Genomic DNA, 18,851 nt, shown 5'->3' on the forward strand with positions numbered 1-18,851 from the left:
GGCCCGCAGGAGAGGGAGGGAGGGGAGCGCCTCGGGCCTCGGCCCCGGGAAACGTGTGTGGGAAACGTGCATGTCCAGCGAAGGGTCTAGAGGACCGTGTCCCAGGAGGAGCGGCTGAGGGAGCTGGGGGTGTTTAAGCTGGAGAAAAGGGGGCTCGGGGGGACCTTTTCGCGCTCTCTGCCGTTACCTAAAGGAAGGGTGTAGGGAGGTGCGGGTCGGTGTCCGCCACCGTGCCTGTGGTGAGGGCACAAGGGGAAATGGCCTTGAGCTGAGTCTCCCTGATCTCAGCTTATCACAGAATCCACCCGCCGGTTTGGGCTGGAAGGAGACCTTAGAGACCAACCAATTCCAACCTCCTGCCATGGGCAGGGCACCTTCCACTAGCCCAGGTTGCTCCAAGCCCCGTCCAGTCTGGCCTTGGACACTTCCAGGGATGGGGCAGCCACAGCTTCTCTGGGCAACCTGTGCCAGGGCCTCACCAGCCTCAGATCTTAAAAGTTTTCCCTGTTAGGATGGTCAGGCATTGGAATAGGTTGCCCAGAGAGGTAGTGGAGTCTCCATCCAAGGTGGTGTTTAGGAGGCATCTGGATCTGGCGCTGGCTGACATGGCTTAGGGGTTACAGCGGTAGTGCTGGGTTGATGGTTCGACTTGATCGAGGATCTTAAAGGTCTCTTCCAACTTTGATGATTCTGTGATTCAAGGTCCTTTTAAGGAAGCTGGCCTTTTTTACTTGTGAACAGATCTCCATATTCACAGGCCGGTTCATCTCTTCTAATTTTAAATAAAACCAAGTGAGAAGTAATCGGGAGATTTGAAATGAACCACAGGGATGCTGGAGAAGCATAGAGAAAGTTTAATGCCATCCATCATTAAACAAGACTTAATGTGTGGCTTTAAATGGAGCTGTCTTCAGTCTAAAATTCAGAGTTCTCCCCCCTCTACCTCAGCTACATCAGATCTGGTGAGATCTGAGATTCTCAGGGCAGCAGGCAAATACTACCTATCTTGGGTATAGCTTACACACACAAATTTCTTCCATTCAAGTCTCTGGAAACCAGTTTCTTCATCCATTCTTGCAGCTGGAACAGAGACTACTCCATGTTGTCTTTAACAGTAGTGAAAACATTTTTGCCAAAAGGGTATTTGGTATTTACATCCGATTCTAAGTTTTCTTCAGCTATTAACACTGTACATGGAACCTCTGCGAGCATTTAACATACACAACAGTTTATATGAAATTTACTACTGTATCCAAAATGTAATAAATATGAATAAAAGCTAAGAGCTGACAGTACAACAAAAGAGTAAAAGCGCTTTTCTTAAAAAGTGTTTTGGACTTAATATTGAAATGCCTTGATTAAAACCAGAAAAATTACTCTGCTTTTTCCTTGTCAGGCTGCAGCATCAAAAAAAGCAATTAATCCATCTTGATCACAGCCATCCAGAATTTCCAGGAGGAGAGGAACTTTAGTTTTCACATTGGTGCCTTTAAATTTAAATTTATCTATGAAGAGATCTGTGATCATACCTGCAAAGATAAAATTCCAGGAATTATTACTTGCCTTGTTTTCAGTAAGAGATATCCCTACTATTAACTCATTATTATGTACTAACTATCCTAGTTGTTACAAGACTTTTTTAACTTCATGTTTTAAATAGTGGTTTGATTTTAAACAAACACAAACCACTGTGAGCCCGGATTCCAGATTCATTCCAAAGTGTGTATTTCTGCCTTAGAACTACCCATAGCTGAAACACCAAAAAGGAAGGAACTATCACAGGACAGGTAACAAGGACTCTGCTTACACTGTACAAGCTTATTAAAGTGGGTGTCTGGCAGACATTCCCTGGGCTGAAAGATGTATGGGAAACAGCAAAGAATGTTACAGAATTTCCTTTACTAAACGAGATCATCTTCTGTGAGTCTCCCTTCCCACTCCTCGTGCATTTTTTTTCCCTCTGACGTTTTGCAAAACTTCACCCCTCAGAAATGCTCATTTAACTTGTACCATTCTTAAATGCCATCCCGACTTTGAATGCGCTCCTTAACCACGTCCATGAAGACAAGGATCACCCAAATATAAGCAGCTGTCTATTAAAAACTTAAGAAGTGGACAAGTCAGTTGCAGCTAATCCTGGCATGTTCACTCTCAGCGATATGCTTGTGTGCTCCAAGCCCCACCCTTGAACACCTCCAGGAATGGGGAATCCAAAAAACCTCTTGCTGAAGCTTCCCATGTGTACCCACTCAAAGTATTTAAATTCTGCTAATCCTGACTTCTTAACTATTCCAGCCATGCCCAGGGTGCTCTCTGGACATGAAATCACATTTAAATAAAGCAGAATTATCGACAAACCATAAAGTCTCTCCAGATGTGCAGGTTGTCTCTTGTATTCCTCGAGCAGCTGATCTGCCTCTTCCAAAATGGTGCGGTATTTCGGGAGCAGGAAGTCCACATTCCCTTCATGAACCTGTAATTCCTCAAAGACATTTTAAAATCGTAAGAACTAACAGCAGATAAGTATCATAAGAGCATAAAAGTAAGAAGAAATTAAGCTTGGGTCTGACAGGAGGAAGTACTTCAAAGGGAACATAATCTCCTTTTACACTAGCAAAAGTTATTTTCAGAGTGCCTCATTTGCTAGTCTTCTAAATGAAGTGTCAGATGTTACTTGTCACTTCATAGACTAGATTCTCAAAATCCTGTGTATTACAGCTTCCAGCTCCAAGTCCTGCCAGAATAGGATCATGCCACAGCCCTGCCCCTACAGACTCAAACCCTGACCACATCTTCATTTTCAGAATAAGTGATGTCCTAAAAAATTGTAGCACATGCTGAAGTCTGAAGGTAAAAGTGGACTCTGAAAGTATCACTCAATCATGACAGCAAAAAGTTTTGAAGATCTGTTCTAAAATGCCTCAGTCTACCATCAGACCAATCTGAGGTGGTTGATAGTACAGATCTTTTTATCCTCCACAGAAAGACCCTTCTAGAGAAAAGTAATTATGTTGTGCACTGTGAGTCTGCTGGGATAACAGCTTTCATCAATCACTAGATTATTTTACTGCCTATCAATAAGTTATCATCCAAAAAAATGAGTGATTAAAAAAGTCGAAGATCCTCTATCTAAAAAAAGCAAGATATGCAATGTCATTATTGCCCAAACATAATATGCATTAAGAATAAATTCTCTATTATTGTTTACATCCCTGGTTTGCCAAACCCAGCCCAAGTAAAACACTTTCAGTGATAACAAAGATACACGTTATTTTCATTGGTAGTCAGCTTTTCTACTAAGTAAAGAGTTCTGACAACAAGTAGTTGGTTCCCCCGAAGGACAAGAGAGAATTGGCTGTCCATTTTCATCTCCTCTCCACCTAAATAAAAAATACCCAATTGATGATAGCAAGTTTTTGACAGTAAAGTCCTGGTTGTTGGAAAAAAGTCCAAGAACTGAGACAAGCTAACTGTTGAGGAGGGTATTAAGCAAAAGATTGAAAAGCAGATAATGCAGAAATTATGAGACACTGGGATGAAGTTCCAAAGCAAGGAAGTTGCATCTGGCCTGGACAATCAACTCCAGATCTAAAAAACTTTTAAAGGTTTGTGGAAAGAGACACAGAAGGAACTGGAAAATAACAGCAGGCTAGAAGAGAACATTAGATGATAAAGCTGGCTGCCTTCTACTGTCCCATTTCAGCCTTCTCAACATCAGGCAGTAATCCTACGTGTTAATCACTAGTTATATAACAAAAATGGGAATTTTCCTTGAAAGAAACCTGTCCCCTGGACATTTAAAACACATGATTTAATTTAATTCAGGGGAACAGCAGTGGAACAGATCCCCACATGACACACATCTGACTTGAGCCACACAACTTGGTATCTGACAGCATAATCCCCCACAAAAACCAAACCACGACAATTCAGATACTTACTCTCAAAGCATCTATTAAGTGAACCTTCTTGGCCAGCAGCTGCTGATACTCTAATTTAGGGTGGATGAGCTTTAGAGTGTGCCTCACAGATTCTTCACTGACATCTAGCAGGGAGTGAAAAGAACCCCAACAAGCAAATGAATACTCTTTCTTCCACTTACAGGAATATCAAATGAACTCAAGGACTAAACAGAGAAGAAATTTTTACCATATGATATGTTGAGATTAATCTTTCTTTTAGTGGCTTCTTTGGAAAGCACATCTTTGAGGATGGATATTGTAGAAATGTTGTCAGACTTAAAATATCCCTCACCTTTTCTAAAAAGGAAGAAAAACTTCAAATGAAAGAACTTATAGATTTGTCCCTATGTTAAAAAATAAGGTCTGTAAATTAATGCCCATTTTTGTTTGCATGAGCATTAAATACCTTTGAAGTTATTTCTGCTCCTCAATACAAACAAATGGAAGTTGGAAAACAATAATATCACTATATCAGCCAGCCTTGCTCTTTATATTCTAAAAACCAAGCCTTTCCTACCTGGTCATTTTGGGTTTTTTGGACTAATTTCAAGAGAAACCATATTCAGGTTACAGATTGCATCATTACTGGATAGCTCTCACCTCTGGTAAAGTCTGAAAATCCTTTTTAAGAAAGATTCCTGCTCTCTTTAGGGGGAGTTTTGAAGGAGCTGAGGGTGGAAGGGTGAACAGTAGGATGAGTGTGAAGTGTCACACTGTGCTTTAGCAGTTGTATATACCTGTAAGTACTTTCAAGCTGCGTTCCCAGGAAGGTGTTCTGAAAATAAAAGGTGATACTCTCTCCAGCAGGAGTCTTCTCAGGCACCTCAGGCAAGCAAAACACAACCCAGGAGTGAATTTCAGCAAAGCTGAACTGGCCTTTGAGCATCAGGGTGTTCATGGGTCTGTAATATTATGAAATTAAAAGAAAAAGAGGACAGTTAATAGTTAAGAAGGAGGGACACTGTCCATATAAAATAGTTCCACGTGGGGTTTCCCTTTTAATCAAGACCTGTAAAATCAGATATCTCACTAAGCAGAGATTCATATTGCAGATTACAGCTACCAAGTTTTTGACAAGTTTCAAGTTGTTAAACCTGAGATTTAGGACAATGGTAAACAACTGACAACACAGCAAATATGACTAAGAGAGAGCCTCAACAGTCTCCCATGCTGTAAACCACCTTTATATCAAGAACAAGGCATAAAGGAACCCATTTGCACACTGAAGACTTGGGTATCTTCCCTTCAGTCTTTCAGGTTTGGTTTGAACAAGCAATTCCTTGGAGACAACACGTGATGTTGACTGAGGGTGGGCAAAAATCAATTAGAAATTGCACAAAATGCAGAATTCCTAACAGAAGGATAAGGGTAAAAAAAGTCTTGGCTCAGTTTTAGGGCCAAGTCAGCTATGAGAAAAATATTAGATGAAAAGGGTGGAGTGGAAAATTAGGCTGAAACTGAAAAGACTGTGGTTACTAAGACAGCAGAGTTTCCTTTCTACCACACCCTCAGGTCTACTAAGACATGGGGCTGCACTATAACCCAGGGAGAAAAAAGAACCTGAAAACAGGAATAAAGAATGGCAAGGAACCCATTTGATTGACATTTTCTATTAAGAAACCCATAAAACGGAACTACAGGCTCAAAACTCTAGGTTAGGGGTTCAAAATTACTATTTAAGTTTACAGCGCAAATACTTCAACTGGATTGTGTCCCTTTTTCAAGAGAAAAAAGGCACTGGTTTTTCTTCACAAATACCTGTCATGGTCGATAGAATGAGTTCTCTGATGAAGGGAGAGTGGTTTAATTTGATATTGATGAACCTGACAGGTTTTTGGTTGAATTCTTGGCGTTACGTACGCTTGAAGTGTCCCGTACTGACCTTCAATGGAGCGAACCTGCAGAAAGGCACAACCCACAAAAAAAAGAAAAGGGGAAAGATTCATTCACCACAATTTGGTGAATATTTAACATATATTAAGGAACCGAAGGAATTTAATTAAGGAGTTCAAATACAGGTTTGCTTTATGAGCTTGATTATCTCTCCTATTTTATAGGGTCTCAGAACTCAAAAAGCAATGTGTTGCAGGAAGACACCCATTTCAATATTTTTAATAAAAACAAGTTAGTAAAGAGTTCTCTTTGGAAATAAAATCACCAAGACTTACATTGTCTGCATGTGCACAGACAATATGAAAAAGAGAATAAACTCCAGTGGCAGGTGTAAGTCACTGGAGATCCTGAATGTACTGCAGCAAGGTGGCAGCAGAACCTGTGCAGATCAAATCCACCACACTGGGAGCCAAGTAAGAGTGATAATAGAGTGTTTGGTTGACACACAACAGCAAGCTTATAAATGTTTTTGGTGGGAGTAAAAAACCCCTCTTTTTGTCTACTATGAAAGCATTTGGTTCATTTTTCTTGTGTTATTTATTCTTTACCTGGTATTTTCAGTATTAAAGGTGGCCAGGGTCGTATCCCTCACCAAAAACCACATAACCACCCCCCAACCTTCCTGCATTGGGTGCACCTTATACAGGCTTAAATTTCTGATGATCATCTTTTGACTGAGAGTTTTACACAAACACGTTATCAGATTAGGAGGCTGCAGTGAGAGAGAGAAAACTTAATGCCTGTGTGCACATTGAGGATTTTCCTATCCATGATTTCCTTCCTTATTTCCCCTGGTGGTTGCCATAAAACATGTGAATTTGGTGGATCATTAAAAATAAACTCCAAAACACCCACATGCCTTTAGTATAATAAGCTGGAATGATCGGATTTGCTTCCTCTCCGAAATACAAATCCAGTCTATATTCCCTGGTTAGTTCCCAGTGGAACTGCCTTCAAACGGAGGATTATCAGTGCCAGAGCTGTAAGATCCACACACTGCCTCCAGAATCCAGTCCTTTCCTGATCTGTGATGTCCCCACTGCTTTCATCTGAGGGACACTCAAGGAGGACCTTTGAGGTAACATGTTTTTATAAAGAAATATAAACCCCATATTAGAAGGTTCTCATGAAACAACCAGCAGCAGACATTGGACTGATCATTTCCTTAGGCTGAACACTCAGTCCAGATAGAGAACTCTCCACTCCTAAGCAGGAATAACCATTAATTTATTGTGGAAAATATTTTGGAGCATTTTACCTTAAGTTCAAGTCTTGTGGTGTTTGCTTGGCATCGGTAAGTTGCAAGAAGAAAGTTGCTATTTGGCTGTAAACAGAAAAAAAAATAATACAAAATAGGTCTGTGGACTCACAAAATTTCCAACTGGTGTGTTGACTGTAGACTTGTACAGTAAAGTTTTTGATTATGTATGTACAGCTATTTACAACAATAAAATAAAAAAAAGTCATCTTTGGTTCCCCTGAATATTCTAATCATTTTAAGTATGGCAGAGTTAAAAAAAAGTTCTCTATATAAGGAGAAAACAACCAAAGCCTTTTATATTCTTTAATATCACCATAAAGATTACCACATATACCTTCCTTTCATCTAAAAAATGCATGTCAGCCTGCCCCTGCAATATCAGTTCAACTTCCAAAAAGTAAAGCAAGATCAGTAAGAAAACACACCAAAAAAGTGCTAAATTGATCATCATAAATGACCAGAAACTTAAAATTAAAAGTTGATTTCTAAAAACTTCAGGTCACACCAGTGATGGGCAAATTTAGTTCTTAAAACTAAAACAGAGGAATGTTACAAGGAAAAAGATTTCACAGAAGATTTTCATAATCCTAAGGTGGTGTCTGGATTTTTTCCCCAGAAAATCCCTCGGCATCATTAGTAATTCTATAACTACTTAAGTCTGTAATTATTATATAAAAAAATGCACTAAACATTTGACTCTCCACACAGAGGAACTTTCACATTCTAAAGAGATTTTTAAGAAATGAACCAAGGAAGAAATATAACATTCTTCACCTAAATTACCTTGAAGTAAATATTTGCTTCGATGACATCCAGAAAAGAGAGCAATAGCGAATGTGTCCCTTATCAGGCTGGAAAAAAAAGCAAGAGGGCAGCTTCTCCTGGATCCTTTTGTACATATTTAGCTGTGCCTTATGTCAGGACCTGCCACTAACTCCTAATTCTGCAGTATCTCTAAAGAAGCTGAGCTCTCCAAAATTACCAAATGAGTAGTTAAAATCAATATATTTGAAATCACAAAAACATAAATCCAAGTCCTATTTCTACTACTCAATATTAAGAGTTTTCATCAGGTGATCCCCATAAATATCATCTCTTCTGTTTCACTTACCTCAGAATCACAGCTGCTAAAACTAACAACGGCAGAATTTTTATCCACATCCAGCAAGTCTATTGGGACATCACTCTGCAGAGCACAGGGGGAAGGAAAAATAAAGAGCTTAAGTTCCTGAGGAGCTTCTAGTGCATTTATCCTCTAACTGTCACCAATCTTTTTAATAGGCAGAGGCAATGATTGCTTCATCCAAGGGGTAAAAGCCTAACAGACATGCAGCTTACTACTTAATCCTGGAGTAACATCATGATCTTCCTCTTATTCTCTTACAGAGTCCTGAACTCTTGTGGGGTTGGCTTACAACAACGTCAGTGTAAGGTATGTAACTGTCTTTCAGACAGAAAGGGTAGATTAAACAATTTCATTTATTCTTCACTTAGCTACGGAAACATCAGATAACATAGAGCTGCAAATCAGCTGTAGCTTAGCATTGTTCTGTAACATCCTTAATAAAAGTAAGATTTTTATTAAGAAGTGAAAAATAAAATCCTGCAGTAGTTCTCTCACCTCACAAATTCCTCCTTATCACATTTTTCTCCCCAAGCATTTCCCAAAAGAAGGTAATTCAGTACCACAACTCTTTCTGAGTCATCTACCAAAGATAACATTAATTTCAGCTGATGCAGTAGGAGGAACAATTAATTAAGGTTGCTCTACTGGGCAGCAGTATTTATCCCCAGCTGCACACAAATCAGATGCTGTTCCACTCTGAAAGTGCACAGGTGGCCCATAACATTCTAAAATTAATTTTCCACTACAGAGGGTACTTAACTGGCGAATGACGACCTGCACCTCACTGAAGATTTAACTGGTGTTTGAATAAGGACGTGCAAAAGCAAACACAAAGTTGCAAAGAGACCTTCTGGTACAGCAGGCACTTTGGCCTGTTTTGGCAGTGTAATGCTGCTCTGCTCAAGCCACCAAGGACAAACCCACACCCACCTGCACCAGGACATTATCTATGGCTGTCTGCACCTCCAAGATGAGGCTGTAGCTGGCATCGTCCTTGTTTAATGTGAACTTCTCATTCACACTGAAGGCAGGTACTGAGGAAACAGCAGTGCTGGACTGAGAGGACTGCTGGTATTTCTCCCTTTCCTGAAGCACCTTCATCTGTAAGTGTTCCAGTTCATTCCTAGAAAAGGGAAACGATTCATAATGTCTTTAAAACGGCAGCTAGAAAAGCCACCATAGAAATTATGCAAATTAAGCTTGCAAGGCATCATGTTTATCTCCTGTCCTCAGTTTTTCAGCCAGAAGTGACTGGTGACTCCCCTTCCACATACTGAACAAAGACAAAACATAAACTATGTCACATGGAAATGTAGGTTCTACAGTTCCTTGTCAAAAGAGATTTCTCTGAGACACGGGAAAGGACAACTTTTTTTTCCTTCAAGAGTGCAATGCATTTTGAATAATATGCTACTTTCCTGCCATCATTTAGGAGCTATAAGGCAGCAGAGAAGAAGGGAATCTTATTTTGCTGATGCTGAGGAAGAAGGCATTAAGACATCATCATCACATTCATGTCTGTGAAATGAGGCTGCTATTCATTTCTACTTTGAAAAGGCCTGATTCCACTCCTAGATATATTAATGATACAGAAAATCCAGCGAGATAGGAAGGGAAAAATGACATTTCAGCTTTTAACATTTCAATTCTTCCATTTAAATTTCTTTCTAGTGCAATTACCTTAAGGATGAAATCTTGTTCTGCATTTCTTGGCTTAATTTTAGTTCTTCACCTGATCCACCTTCTCTATGGACAGGTTCTGTAGTCAGTCCTGTCAGCCAGCCTAAACCAATATATGAAATTTATATTCCTTATAAGCTAAAAGGAAATTCTACACTCAGCTATTGTACATAGCTATTGTGGAGCTATGTTTGTTCCAGATATTGGGTAGAGAGAATAGAGCCTAATTTAATCCTTTTTTGGAGGATTAATCTAGACACTGAGCATGATTTTTTATGGGTTTCATTCTTAAAGTGGAAAACATTACTTATTCTTTTTCGTTAAGTGCTTTGAGCAATAAATCCCTCTGTGACAGTTTTTAACTGAGCACTTGAATTTTTTCCCACCTCTGGTTTTCTGACAAAACCTCAAATAATTGTCAGGACTACAGCTGGAAACAAAACAAAAGCTGTGCAGCGTGTTTACAGCAAACTGTACCCTGCACAGTGGGCTTAGAGATTAAATGCTGCTGGTTGAAGTGAAAAAAATCATCTTTTTGCTCACTAAATTACATTTATTTATAAAAGCAAATGCCAATTGATTACATTCTGACACTTCAGGCATGATATGCAGACTTGAATGGGTGCTTATAGCTCCAGCTACCTGCCAAAATCAGTCTAGTGCACATCCTACCAGAGTTTACCTTTGAAAACCTACAGGTGAACATGGGCTTGCCCTTTTTTCTATCTCCTATGATTCATGAATCTTTATAACATTCCCACTGAAAGAAGCCTCAGATTACTTTGGCCACAGTACTGTTGCAGCCCATCATACCAAAACAATTCATATGAGGTCAGGTAGAAGAGTCTTTTGATCACTCAAAGACCACTTAAAAGAGGCACTTGAACACCATTACTTGGCAATAACAAACTGAGAATTATATCTTGCCAAAGGACGTGATTTTGAATAGAAGGAGTTTCAGTTGGCTAAATTTTAGCCCTGAAGGTAACCCAAGATAGAGAATTAGCAATATTTTAGCCCCAGCAGTTGACATAGGCAGCTTGTTTACCATGACCTCTGTGACAGTCAGGCCAATGGCTCAAACCCTACAGAGGAGCTGCTGAAATGCCTCACATGGGGGAGCTTTATTTTCTACTGAAAGCAAAATCAACCCCATTTAAAGCCCTGTGAAACTGCAAAGGAATGAAATTTTGTAAGAGACGGGGTAAAAAAAGAAAGCACATCTATCACTATTTTTAATTTAAAGAACTTATAAATAGTTCCTTTGGACATAACATATTCATTATTTCATCATAGTTAGGCAACAGTCTGCACCAAAACAAACTGCCAGCCAGAACACATGAAGAATATCTTAAAGTGTAAACCCCTCATAGTTTAATATTATTCTGGTTCCAATCAGAACAAAAAATTTCAGAGCTCTGAGCTGCACTAAAAACATAGCCTGCTTCATTTTATCACATCACCACACGTGGAATTTATTGAGTAAATAATATGAAGCTTACCTGAGTATGTGGCTGCTAAAATTTCATCATAGCCATCTTTTCCTACACAGCCACCCTGGATTGAGGCAATGCTCTCCGATAAAGCCTTCAAGTAAACACATTCAGGCAGAGGGAAATATCACTGCACTCAGTTTAGAAGTCTGGAGGGGGGTTTTGTGGGGGTTTTAAGGGTTGTGCTCCTCCTTCTACCTGCATTCCAAAATACTTACAGAGATGCACAGTATCTAGACCTACAAAAGAGTAGCTGATGACTATCACAGCTAAATCTTGGTGTTTTAATAAATACATTCCAATTCTACTCCACTTAAGAAATATATTAGAAAGTTTAAAGCAAAACACTGATAGACAATATTTTTCCATCAGGAATTAGCAATCTGACTGAAGGCTGAAATGATCTCTGTGGATCCAATCTGCTCCTTTAAACAATTGATAACCAAAGTCATTATGCTCAGTAAAGTCCTGACAGCTGACATTTACTATTTTGCACGTAAAACAAACTGTACACAACATGGGGTTGTTTGTTTTTTCACTGAATACTGTATTAGGTTACACCAGGAGAGACTTCAGCAGTCAGTAGAGCCAGACCTTCAACATACCCTCTACACTATTTTGATTTGTGCTCATATCAGGACTATTTCACTGTCTGGTTCTTAAGTATTAGAATACTGATTTCGAATTCATACTGTCAACATTTTCAAATTAAAAACAAACCGCATATTTTAGTGGTAATGATCATGTAAATTTTGAAGCACAGATAACATTGTAAAAATTAATTCTTTCCCAGCAGAGGATGAGGAATGTGGGCTCACATAATCATGTCGAAGGACAGGCTCATCCGCGCTCTCAAAGGCATAGATTTCTATCATTCCATCATCTCGCCCAACAAGTAATTCCTTAACTCCATCTCCCAGAATGTCAAAGCTGTCAAGACATAAGATACCTAAAGAAGAAGAAAACAAAGCTGTTTGCTTCATCTTTATTTGTTTACGATACAGTAACACACAGGCCACGCTCTGTTACATGGAAAGAGACTCTCGGTCGGCTTTTGAGGTGTAATTAAGGATATTTCTGGACGAGTCCTCTAGAGGGCTCAAGTCCCTCACCTGTGCCAGGCTGTACAGTGGATTTTACAGCAACCAATTCCAAATAGAAACTGCTGAACAGACACCCCTTCTGATGTTCAGATCACTTACTTATGAGGGGTTTGACCCTCCCTCATCAAACATTTCCCCAGACGAACTATTTGTCTGCCCTCACTACCGTAACTTTGCCAGTTGAAGAAGCAAGTGTTCTTTGTTTCCTAGAATTGACTTGAAGCTATTGGTAAATGGAATATGAATTCTGGGTAAGATGACAGAAAGAGGGTTCTGACTGTGCCAGGCCTGGACTAGGTACTGCTGCTTGACACGTACTCAGTACTTGCACATGTGGAGGCAGCCTATGACAACTAATCATCTCTGGACAGGAAAGAGAGTTAGGGTCTGGAAAAAGGAAAAAGCACTGAGAGAGTCTGTACAAGAATTAATATGAAAACAGAGATGGAATTTAACTTTCAGGACTCCTTCATATTTCATAGGAAGAGCGAGGACATACTAGAAAGCATGAAACTAAAAAACCGAAAACAAAAGCACGCTAAAGTACTGAAAATAAAATGAACACAAAACAGAAAGCAAGACAAACTCATTGGAATAATTTGCAAGAAAATCAGAAGAATGAAAGAGACCTTAGTCATATTAATATCACATGCTGACATAATTAAGATATTCCTCCAAAGTAACTGTGAATAAGATTTCTTGAGTTTTCTACCTGTAATAAAGCCTCAAATATGCTGGAAAGCTAAAGAGTGAGAGATTGAGACACGTACCTCCTCTCTTTTTTTCATTTCCAATTTCCCACTTGTGTACAGGCTTGGTACCAGTGATCTGGGTAACACCCAGTTTACCATCAGAAGTTCCATACACAATTTCTTCCCCAGAATCACCTAAACACAAACTGAACTTAGAACCCACACAATCAAGTATGCCAATTTAAAAAGGCTGTGCAGTTACATTCTACAGCCCAAGGGAAAATACTAAATTAGTGTTGTGTAACAGAACTGTTAGGCTTCCAAACAAAAATCAAATACATGAAAACTGAACCCATTCTGGTAATTTCTTCATGACCATCTCTGTTCTGCCATGACTGCCCACCCTGCACTGGAATTCTGCCTAAAACCCATTCAGAATCCAATACTTTAAATTTCAGCAAAGGTAGGCTACTCAGTTGTTTTTACAGAAGAGAAACAGAGAGATCCATTGAGAACACACCTCCCATGCTCAGTGTTGTGCCAAAACTTGAGTAATTTAGAACCATTTTCCAAACAGCTCTCAGTGTTGTTGTGACACAATCTAACAAACTAAATTAAGCACCAGATTAACACACTAAAGCGATTTCTATTAGGTTAGAACAGATTAGCAAGAAGGATGATCAAACTATTTTAAGCTTGATCCTTCCAGTCTTAGTTCAATATTCCTAGCCATCCATGGATCCCAGCTATGGAATTCCATGTGTTAGAGAAACCCAACCCCAGAATTTTGACAAGGCCCCTGAAAGTCCAGTTTGTATTTACACAATGAGATCACTTTATATGTCACTGCTCTTGTAAATGGCTTTCAATTAAATGTGAATATCATTTTAAACTGTCTAAAACACTTTTGTATGTGTGTGTGTATTTACTTGTCTGTAAGAAATGACTTCATACAGTTAATTTTATGCTGCATTTTTTACATCAGCTTAAAATCGTGACAAAGTAATCCACTAATACAAGCAATAAAAACTTTTAAATGTAGTAAAATAGCATTAGTTAGTTATGTGTGTATTCAAAATCTTGTTACCCCCATTTCCATTGCTCAGAGCAAGAACAGTAGGTGGTCCAGGAACTTCTATTTCATACAGTAAATCAGATCCCTAAAGACAAAGAGAACTATCTTGAATGAATTTGATTAAAAAAAAAAAACCAAACCAAAACCAAAACTAAGAACAACCCCAAAACACCAACCACAAACTAAACCAAACCTCACAAGGATCAACTTATTATGGATCATAGTAACATAAGCTTCACTTTTACAATCTCCCAACACCTGTGAGAGAACCATTTCTAAGCCAAAGCAGAGTAAAGTTTACAGAAATAAAACCTATGACTCTTGAAATGTGTTATTATTAAAAACAATCCATGAATTTGGCACATAAATTTATCTAAGCACTTAATATCACTCAGACATGTCACAACAGTAATTTGCGAGAGCAAGAATTTCCAAACTGATAAAGATTTGAAGAAATTAAATGTTTATGTGAGCATGTTTAGTTAGAAGGGACTAATTTGTCATCTACTTCCACCTATGAATTCCAAAGTCTATTTACAGTGGTTTTATCGATCCTCATGCAGCAAGTTTATAACCATGATTTTCCTTTAAAATAAAAGGAATGTACCAGCATTACAGCCAGCAACACTGCCAAGTAAGACACAGTACACTTATCCTTCTGGTGTTTAAAACATGCTGATTACTGATTCCCTTAAGAACTAGCAGAATTCTGTAGCATCAGCACATCAAACATAAAGAAACAAGTAAATGAACCTGTAAAACCCTGAGGAGTCTATCCTGACATGCAAGCACGGGCGTAATGCACTTCACTTTGTCCACAGGAAGGCAGAGAACATCATTGATCTTATCTCCTGAGAGGAAGTAGTGCTGGTCCTTGCAGTCACAGTAATGGTTATAGATGTAGCTTGCACAGAGGAAGAGATCTGCTCCTGAAATATGCCTGAGGAAAAGAAAACACTTCCTGGAGCATTTTCCCAGTACTCTTAGCCTTACTACATGCTTGTGGCTTCAAGGTATTATGGGGCCCTGCAAGCTGTTCCAGTTTCAAAAGTTCCCTGTAAATGTTAAAACCACATGATTTCTGTAGCTCTCAAATTTCCTCTTCTGTCTTCAGGTCTCCTTATAAAAATTTCATCACTATATTTTTTACATTCATTCTTCCCCAGCTGATTTGTCTGTGGCAGCATCTTACAATGTGATCCAAAGAGAAAAACAAAAACATTGTTCCCGTTCTGCTACAGGAAAGGTATAAGGACATGACACACTGTGGCAATAACCCCAGCCCTGCTCATCTGCATTTGCACTGTGTGAGTGCCTCCAGACCCATCCCAATACCTCTCCCAAGCCCCTCTAAACTTCTTAAACTTCACCATGATTTTCCAAGTTCATTCCTGCATGTCAGTGTTACCTACAAGTACACAATACAGTGAGAAATAATTTAATACAATCATAAACTAACAATCTGCTATGAAAAGAAAGCAAAGTATCATACATACATAGCTTTGATGCTTTCAGTAAGGTTAGTTTCAAAGGAAAGAAACTGCTTCCCTCTTTTTGTGAAACCTCTAACTTCAGGTCCTATAGCCACAAAAATTTTCTCCTGTGGTGTGTTAAGAGCTCCTCCCAGCTCCAATCTTGCAATTTTTTGGCCTGGTAGTGTCTTGAACACTGGCTGTAAACAGAAAAGCAATTTTCATCATCATAAAATTGTAGTTATGGTAATCTTTTAACACAATGGATAATTAATTTGCTTTACAACTTCTGGAAAAACTAAGATACTATGGATTATGTGCAGAGGAAAAACAATCTGCACAACTGCCTTCGGAATCCCAGAGTAATCAAGCATTTTATAAATCAATAAATATAAAAATCTTTAATAAATTAAGACTTCATTACCTCAGTGTTATTCATCCATATAAAAAATTCACTGCTGTCAGCTGATTTTGTTTGTGAATCTTTTTTTTTTAAAGAAAAACCTACACACACATTCCCTCTTACCTATTGCATTCTTATGCCAGAATACTACACAGATTTATTTGTATGGCTGTATAACCCTTATGAGCTAACCATGAACTTCCTAAAGGAGAAAGCAAAACCCATAAAACAAAATAATAATTTTTTTTTTAAGCTGGGCACAAAAAGCAATCAGTTTGTCAAAATCCCTAATGTGGTTTAATGACTCTCTGCAGGTTTTTCTTCCAGCACAGTAACTGTGTCAGTGTACAGGCTTGAGCCCAACCTAACTGCAGAAGAAAAGGTGTGGAACTGACTTTCTTTGTGATGATCCACACGTAGTGTCTGACTCCAGAACTGTGGATGTGCTTGACCAGCCATGAAATCCTCTTGCCCCCACCACAGTATCAGGTATCAGTCCACAGCTCTACCCTGACACCTTCCACGGGCATCTTATTTGTCACGTCAGTAAAAAGAGACTTTCAAAGTTCACTGGGGAGGATACTTCAAAAATAAAATTTTAAATGGAACATTCCCACTTACCACAGCTTCTCCTTTTTTTATGCCAAAGCATGTAATGACCCCATCCTGATCTCCAACAACCACCTTCAAAAGTATAACACGGAGTTATTTTTTTATTACGCACACAACTGTGTTCTTAACTAATGCTTTTTCTATATTCACAGAATGCTATGGGTTGGAAAGGAACTTCAAGATCCTCTCATTCCGACCCCCCTGCCCCGGGCAGGACACCTTCCACTATCCCAGGTTGCTCAGAGCCCCATCCAGCCTGGCCTTGAACACTTCCAGGGATGGGGCAGCCACAGCTTCTCTGGACTACCTGTGCCAGGGCCTCCCCACCCTCACAGGGAAGAATTTTTTCCTAGTATCTAATCTGTGCTTTAGCAGTTTGAGGCCATTCCCTCTCGTCCTGTCACTACATGCCCTTGTAAATAATCTATTATAACATTAATGATATTTCCATATACTTAAGGACTTTAAATTCCAGAGTACTTAATTCCACAGCCAGAGGGGACTATGCTTTAGAAATCTATACGAAGTGCTCTGGATGGGACACTGAAGCCTAAGAACAGTAGTTGAAGTAAAAGCATTTACAATCCTTTTCCTGCTTCTAAGCCAGCAACCACGAGGTGAAGATGCATTGGGGAAGAGCTGTATTTTCACACTGAGACTTTACTATTGAAGCAAAAAAATTCCCTGTTGTTTTTATTGAGTTTTCCTAACCAGGTTTCCTTAATTTGAATTTATGTTAAGGAAAACTTAAAAAGAAATATTTCATAGAATCATCAAGGTTGGAAGAGAACTTTAAGGTCACCAAGTCCAACCACCAACCAAGCACTGCCACAGTAACCCTTAAACCACATCATCCAGCACCAGATCCAGATGCCTCCTAAACACCTCCAGGGATGGTGGCTCCACCACCTCCCTGGGCAACCAGTTCCTGACCATCCTAACCGTGAAAAAGTCTTTTCTAGTATCTAATCTCAATCTCCCCTGTCTCAATTTAAGGCTGTTATAAATACAGAAATAAGAGAAGTACGCAAGAACTCCCTTGTTGTTTCAGCAACGCCTTCCTCATTCTGAAATCTTTCCAAGCACCAACTTAGGTATTTTTTTTCCAAATAAATAAAAGTTTTCCAAAGCTGGCTTCCGCAGTCGTTCCCCAAGGAAACCCGGGGGGATGATTAAGGATATTCTCGGGACGCACTCCCCAGTCAGAAAAGCCTTGAGCTGGAGCCCGCAGCCCCGGGCGGTACCTTCTGCGTGGCCTTTTTCCCCGAGGCGGGCAGGAGCCTCATGGTCTTCTGGGCCGTGACTCCCACCTGTGGAAGAGACGCTCCTGAGCGGGCACGGCCGCCGCCGGGACCCGGCACCGGGCACCTCGCAGGCCCCGCCGCACGGCTCCCTCTCCCCGCCCAGGCCACCCGCGCTCGCCCGGAGCCCTGCCCGCTGCCGGGAAGATCCCGAGCCCACCTGCAGGTAATCCACACGCGCCAGGCCCGGCTCCATCGCTCCCGTGGGATGCGGGTCCGCCCGTCCCTCCCGCGGGCACAGCGCGCCCCGCGCCCCGTCACCGCGGCAACCTCCGCGCCCAGCCCGCCTCCCATTGGCTGGGCGGGCGGCCGGCGGGCGGGGCCTCGGCCGACCGGGCGCTGCGATTGGCCAGGACGCGCCGGCGTGGGCGGGGCCCAGGCCAAGTGGGCGGAGCCTCTCGCCGGGGAGCAGAGCCGGGGATCATATCCGTGCGGATTTTCCAGGCTCCGGGTGCCAAACCACGGACGGAGCGGTAGAGTAGGAATGTTTTATTTTAACGACGGAGCGTCGTTAGGAACGGTGTAACAAAATGCCAGCCCCGCACGGAGTACCGAGTTGTTTGTTGTTTTTGTTTTTTTTTTAAATCGTTTCACCCACGTAACGAGGAGCTTTGGACCGAGTTCACGTGAGGTCCACATGGCGGGGTTTGTAGGAAAAAAAAAAAAGAAAAAGAAAAAAAAAAGTCTAGTCCTTACTCTGCTAAGTAAATACGCTAAGAAACGTAGCTGTGGGTACGTGTATATACAGACATGTCGAACAGTGCTGCTACAATTAACA

General features: G+C 40.4%; 1 protein-coding gene across 2 annotated transcripts; it reads right to left on the reverse strand.

Moving 5' to 3' along the window:
- Positions 1-831: 831 nt before the first annotated feature.
- On the reverse strand, positions 832-18,644 carry BBS7 (Bardet-Biedl syndrome 7). Of its 2 annotated transcripts, XM_027741837.2 has the most exons (19): positions 18,234-18,359; positions 18,017-18,082; positions 16,782-16,844; positions 15,782-15,957; positions 15,039-15,225; positions 14,298-14,370; positions 13,289-13,405; positions 12,234-12,364; positions 11,425-11,509; positions 9,923-10,025; positions 9,173-9,365; positions 8,228-8,302; positions 7,114-7,179; positions 5,721-5,860; positions 4,700-4,864; positions 4,150-4,259; positions 3,942-4,045; positions 2,359-2,482; positions 832-1,529 (listed from the first exon to the last, which is right to left on the reverse strand). In XM_027741837.2, exons 1-19 carry the CDS (start codon positions 18,267-18,269, stop codon positions 1,393-1,395), a joined length of 2,151 nt encoding a protein of 716 aa, XP_027597638.1. In that variant the 5' UTR covers positions 18,270-18,359; the 3' UTR covers positions 832-1,392. The 2 variants fall into 2 exon arrangements, with proteins under 2 accessions (XP_027597638.1, XP_039239442.1); XM_039383508.1 differs by having other exon boundaries at positions 18,017-18,644.
- Between the last annotated feature and the right edge of the window lie 207 nt (positions 18,645-18,851).

This window comes from Pipra filicauda, unplaced genomic scaffold (genome assembly GCF_003945595.2).
Source record: "Pipra filicauda isolate LSUMZ 115617 unplaced genomic scaffold, ASM394559v2 scaffold312_size1046226_pilon, whole genome shotgun sequence".
NCBI classification, from domain to species: domain Eukaryota; kingdom Metazoa; phylum Chordata; class Aves; order Passeriformes; family Pipridae; genus Pipra; species Pipra filicauda.

Coding starts and splice junctions, on each gene's coding strand:
- BBS7 (XM_039383508.1), bottom strand. CDS start 18,367: ATGGGAGGCGGGCTGGGCGCGGAGGTTGCCGCGGTGACGGGGCGCGGG. Junction 16,845..18,016: donor GGAAAAAGGCCACGCAGAAG/GTACCGCCCGGG, acceptor ATACTTTTGAAG/GTGGTTGTTGGAGATCAGGA. Junction 15,958..16,781: donor TAAAAAAAGGAGAAGCTGTG/GTAAGTGGGAAT, acceptor TTCTGTTTACAG/CCAGTGTTCAAGACACTACC.